The sequence below is a fragment of the Nicotiana tabacum genome, chromosome 17 (genome assembly GCF_000715075.1).
Source record: "Nicotiana tabacum cultivar K326 chromosome 17, ASM71507v2, whole genome shotgun sequence".
In the NCBI taxonomy this organism is placed as follows: domain Eukaryota; kingdom Viridiplantae; phylum Streptophyta; class Magnoliopsida; order Solanales; family Solanaceae; genus Nicotiana; species Nicotiana tabacum.
This window is the reverse complement of record NC_134096.1, coordinates 126,235,086-126,240,802: the sequence shown is the minus strand read 5'-3', so window position 1 is coordinate 126,240,802 and position 5,717 is coordinate 126,235,086. Positions and strand designations below refer to the sequence as shown.

The window sequence follows — 5,717 nt, the reverse complement described above, 5'->3', positions numbered from 1 at the left end:
AGAAGCAGAAGCAATTTTTGAGAAGAAAAAATAACTTCTTTCCAAAAGCACTTTTCTGAGAAGCACTTTTGAGAAAAATACACTTAGAAGCAGTTTTCAAAAGCTTGGCCAAACATTAATTACTGCTCAAAAGTATTTTTTAAATTAATTAGCCAGACACAAACTGTTTCTCACCAAAATCACTTTTTTGAAAAATACTTTTGAGAAAAGCATTTCTCAAAACAAACTGATTTTTCCAGCTTGGCTATAGCCTGCTTATTATCCGCTACATCACTTCTATTCAAATATGCAACTACACATTTTAGCACTTGATGCTTATTACCAAACTTTTAATAAGCTAACCCAAACAGGCGGGCTCTAAGCCCATTCTACTTCTCTCTTGACAACTATTACACGAGAAGCAATCTCAACCTGGAAAACTGGGTTCAATCAGTCAATCACAGCAACATAATAATACTAAAATAGCCAAGAGTTTGATGAAGTTTGTTAGTGTACACTGCAAACCACAATCATGTCTCACATAAACTACAAATACAGCACTATATGATCACGCCTCCCATATTTTCGAGCACTCTAATCGTCGTCCTCAAGAACATTCCGACGCCTCTGGATCTGAGAAGTGGACAGAACAAGCACGCAAGAAGATTCAGGTTCTGCTTTATGAACGGAAAAGGATCAAAAAGCTTAGCAGAAGAGCGACTTACTGTTACTTTCGTCTGCTTAGTAGTTTGGGTGTTAATTTGTTCAAGTAATTGTATAAGTTTCTCTTCAGAAACCTACAAAAAGTAAATCATTCCACACAAAGCAGTAAGGGTAACCACACAAAAATCAGATAAAAGGAAAAGATTAAAGGAAAGAAGTAGGTGGAATACATAAACAGCCATTCAACTTGTTAAAGAACTTCCTTTTAGATTTCAATAGAGAGCATGATCTATTGAACAATTTATGTTATTCAGATATGTGCCAATTAAACCATTCAAAAACAGAAGGTCAAATAAACAAAACGTGTGTAGTGTAAACGCGGTGACATGGCTATAAACCAATAAAAAAGAGACACGTGTCTGTAAAAAAAAGTTAAAGAAAAGACGCAGCAAATACACATAATTAAGCTGCTTCTTTTGTCCCTTGAGAAAATGAAGCGAAGGTATTCTATTGTGAAGAGTGTTAGTGAGGGAGTGAATTTGTTCTCTAAGAATGGGTTAGATGGAGTGCATTAGTTTTATGATATCAGATCCTTCATACCCATACCAGTCAACATATAGCTCTTACTTCACTAAGGATTCTTTAAATAAAAAAAGGTTACCAGCTACGGTAACTAACTATGTTTCTTATGCTAGGAAAGATTTCAAGTGATTTTACCTTATGCAGGTGGTGGAGGATGTGAGGTGATTCTGTATGTGTGGTGACTGTGAGACCAGATGAATCATCTGGTGATTATCCTTGAGATGAAGAAGGTAGATTGTGGATGATTTAAGTGTGTGCGTGGGCCTACTGGTATGTGATATCTTACAGAGAGACATGTGGTGTGTTTGTGGCTTTGTGCAAGCGGAAAGAGAGAAAGGTACGTGGTGGTAGCTGGCATGTTGAGGGGGAAAAACTGAGAGGACAAAAGCTCTGGTGTTGTAGAAGATGAAAGTTTTGAATAGTGACTAAAATATCAATCCATGTTGCTCTCCTCAGATCTAGAATTTTAGACTTTGGGGGTTTAAATCTTGTATGGGCTTGAAAAAGGAGGAGATTTTTGAGGTTTGAATCTGGAATGAGTTTGCAGGAAGAAAAATAAGAAGAAAATGAGATAACAATGGCTGAAAACATATGTAGCAACCTGAAATTCAACTTTTCCAGTGAAAAACTTCATATTTTCATGCAAAACGCACTCAAAACGAGTGAGAAATACACAAGCTGCCATATTCAGCAAAAATGTGTCTATTAGGCACATTTTGCGCACACATCTAGTGGCCAATAGGTCATGGGCCTCAGTTGAGGTGTCTAAACGAAAATTTTTGACAAGTTTGAGGGCCTATCTATGTATTCTGCCAAAGAAGTAAAGAAAAACAAAACTTACCTTTTCTGTGATCTGCCCATACTGAGCAGCTCTGAGTATAACATCTTCCACTCCTCTGGCCTTGTCAGGCTTCACAAGAGCAATTCGAGCAACTGCGCATACAAAAATGAAATCCAGGCCACAAGGTTATATGATAGGCGATAAGAACATAGAGAACCAAGAACTATTACACCAGATCATTAGATAAGAAAGGATGTTTGAGGTAACAAATACGCATCACTGATCATGAAGGAGCTCTTGATATGTAGAGGATGACCAACACTTTTTTTATAAGGTAAAGTTTAATAAATAAAGTACCAAGATGGTACATAAACAATACATGACTAATCAACCTCAATCAAACTAAGCTACATGTTCCCTCCCAGCAGATACAAGAAATCTAGAGACTGACATACTCTCTGTTTTTTTTTTTTTTTGATAACCACGGTGACTAAGCCAGCTGGTACCGGGTAATTCTATCCACCAAGACTTGGACAGGTGGAAAGAAATCACCTAATTTTTTGCCTCCGCTGGCATTTGACCCCATGGTTCATAATCCACTTCATTGACCACTAGGCCACACCCTTGAGTGCACTGATCCATACTCTCATTATATTGTCATAATCGAAATACTCTTCACTTGTTAAGCTCCAAGGTAACATATAACATTAGTCTTACCAGTTTGCTAAACTCCAACATAGCTTGGATTATAGTTTCAACTAGACAAAGTGAACTCGCAAAACCCAATGTACTTGCTTGCAGGTAAATAAAGCATGGAGAATTGATATTAGACTTAATCGAATATTCTTCCAGTCCCAAATTGAATATCCACTTTCACTTAGGCCACAAAGTTATCAAAAGCCATTGCTTTTGTCGCTTAAAGCGATGAAGCGATGGAACGCGAGGAGTTATCACTTCATGGGTGAAGCGGCCATGCGCTTCAAACTACAGGCAAAGTGATCCAATCAAAAATTATTTAAATCTCAACTTTGAGGAGTTGGATTAATATCGACATTACTAAATATTGGATGCTGAAATTAATTATTTAGCTGCGATTTGATCATTAAAGTACTAAATTTATATATGACAGTTTCAATTCTCACGTTTCGCTTCAAGCCTCATGGATCCTTTTGCTTTTTTGCATTTTTTTTTATTTTAAAAACACTGCTTAGGTCAGCCCACAATAATCCTTTAGTAAGAAATGAAAAGTTTAGTACATGGCATATACCACAAAAAAGCAACACCAGACTGATTCTTTTTTGATGGGTGAAAACCTTTTAGTACTGCAAAATTCTGAGCAATAATTCTTACCAAGACAAAGCCCTTAGATATCCAAATACTTGATAAAGACCAACAAAATGAGAACTGTTAACGACTTAGGTACCCTACTTCTACACAATAGCATTGGCAGCACTTGCAATCCTAGGCCAAAGATCAGCACATTCTTTCCCAATTGGGCCAGTGATGGCAGAGCCTTTCATTTCACCCTTGGGGTTCACAATCACACCAGTGTTATCTTCGAAGTACATGAAAACACCGTCTTTTCGGCGCCAGGGCTTGCGCTAACGAACAATAACAGCTGGCATAACCTTCTTCCTGAGATCTGGCTGACCCTTCTTCACAGTAGCCATCACCATGTCACCAACACAAGCTGAAGGCAACCTGTTAAGCCTTCCTTTGATCCCTTTCACTGAAATGATGTACAGGTTCTTAGCACCTGTGTTATCGGCGCAGTTCACCATCGCCGCCACCGGCAGACCCAGTGACATTCTGAACTTGTTCCCAGCGGAACCTCCTCGTCCTCGCTTCGACATTGCGGACGGTGTCGATCTTCGCGGCCCTCTCTCTATCCACCGAAAACTAACACCAGACTGATTCTTACTCAATCATAATCCAACTTTTTTCTCGAAGACTTCTTCAAAACCAAAATTAAATATATACTTTTCCCTCAAGAAACACTACAAGATGATACATTCTATATTCCTAATCCGTATAGTCAAACGTTGCTAATATGTACAGGAAACTGAAAAGACAATTGGGGCGATTTGATTTTGCGCAAAATCTGGACTAACTATCACTATCCCCTATCCCCCAGGAAAATTTTGTGATGCCCTGCCTTGAGGCAAGCCTCAAACCGCACCTTAGAAACACTTTTGAAAATGCTGCATCCTTATCACATGGAAACAAAGAAACAATATATGGTGTCCTATTGCATCATATTAGTTCTAGTTACAAGGTCAAAATGTTTAAAGCAATACACACTGCATCTGAATTGAAAGTCAGGTTTTACATCAAAAATAAAATAGATGCTTTATTATAAATAGTGTAATTAACTTCAAAAATTTAAAAGATGCTTTTGAAGCGTAGATTCCTACCATGTAACGAATTTAGGACTCCTAAGAGATGAAATTTTGTTTTCACAAACTAGATACTCTATCGGTCTATCCAACATATTAAGAACAAATATACATAAATTTGAATATAAACGCAAAATTTTAAAAAAAAATGGAGAGAATTTGGAACAGAATTTGTAAAATGCACCTACCTCTGGCCCTTGCTTCAGAAGTCAGAATCTGAGTAAGCATCATTTGCCTTCGCTCATCAGCCTCCCTACATCAATCGCTTCTATAGTTGATATCAAACATTGAAATCAAGAGCTAATATATTACTAACAATGAACCACATATTGAAGAAATCAGCTACAAAAAATGAACCTTTTAGCTTCATCCTGGGCTTTCTGCTGGTCAGGGTTTTGCTGACTTCCCTATTTGCCCAAATTTCCAGTTAGTGAAGATATTGTAGAGTTCAAAGCTTGACAAGGTATGACTCAACTCCAAAAATAGAAAGCATAGATACAGAGAGACTATTGTTTACCATGCTCTGTTGAGCCATGAGCTCCTGCATTCTCCTTTGCCTGATAGCGTCTAATTCTGGGTCAGCCTACAATTATGGCAGGAAAAAAAGGGGGGGGGGAGGAATCAATCTCTCATAACAAACAATATCAGACATTCCAAGCTTCAAAATTAACCACTGATTCTAACAATAGTCCAACTAAAATAAGCTTCACTAGAATTGGTAAACTAGTTTTAAAGTCAATAGACAAATTCCTTAATGCATTACGGTCAAAACCGAAGAAGAAAATATTTAAAGGAAAAATGCAACCCCCCCCCCCAAACTTTACCCCCAAAATACACTAAGGCACTGTTCCAACCGCGATTCATACAATTAGCAAATTTCAGATGGCAAAAAAAAGGTAAAAGGTCATAAAAAATAAATACCAAAAAAATCATACTAATTTATATAGAAGAAAAAACAGAATTTGACATAAACCCAGAAAGAGAAACAAAGAGAAGTAACCATCTTATGAACTGCGAGAGCCCTAAGCAGAATAAAACGCAAACATTTCATTCATCAAAAATTGTGTTTACAGCATGAAGAAAACGTAGAGAAACAAGCAGGGGTATGTTAGATTACCATCTTTTAGTAAGCGAATTGCAGGAATATTGGAAGAGAAGAAGAGGGGGACACAGCGTTTAAAAGACGCGGATTTGAGCGACAACCGAACCTTGCGATGTGTCTTTTTTAATGTTCGTTTATACAAGGAGGCCAACCCAGCTATAGCATCGAATCAAATTAAGTTTAATTGAGCCTAAGTCAAACTCGAGCCGAATTC

General features: G+C 37.6%; 1 protein-coding gene and 1 pseudogene across 2 annotated transcripts; both read right to left on the bottom strand.

Annotated features, from left to right (window-relative positions):
* Positions 1-454: 454 nt before the first annotated feature.
* Positions 455-5,717, bottom strand: LOC107829137 (uncharacterized). Of its 2 annotated transcripts, none has more exons than XM_016656581.2 (7): positions 5,519-5,717; positions 4,919-4,984; positions 4,759-4,808; positions 4,590-4,654; positions 2,066-2,157; positions 705-776; positions 455-612 (listed from the first exon to the last, which is right to left on the bottom strand). In XM_016656581.2, the coding sequence occupies exons 1-7, from the start codon at positions 5,519-5,521 to the stop codon at positions 574-576; spliced, it is 387 nt and encodes a 128-aa protein (XP_016512067.1). In that variant the 5' UTR covers positions 5,522-5,717; the 3' UTR covers positions 455-573. The 2 variants fall into 2 exon arrangements, with proteins under 2 accessions (XP_016512067.1, XP_016512066.1); XM_016656580.2 differs by having other exon boundaries at positions 5,402-5,519.
* On the bottom strand, positions 3,308-4,006 carry LOC142171636 (large ribosomal subunit protein uL14x/uL14z/uL14y-like; annotated as a pseudogene).

Coding starts and splice junctions, on each gene's coding strand:
- LOC107829137 (XM_016656580.2), bottom strand. CDS start 5,452: ATGAAATGTTTGCGTTTTATTCTGCTTAGGGCTCTCGCAGTTCATAAG. Junction 4,985..5,401: donor CTCTCGCAGTTCATAAGATG/GTTACTTCTCTT, acceptor CCATAATTGTAG/GCTGACCCAGAATTAGACGC. Junction 777..2,065: donor ATGGGCAGATCACAGAAAAG/GTAAGTTTTGTT, acceptor TACTTTTTGTAG/GTTTCTGAAGAGAAACTTAT.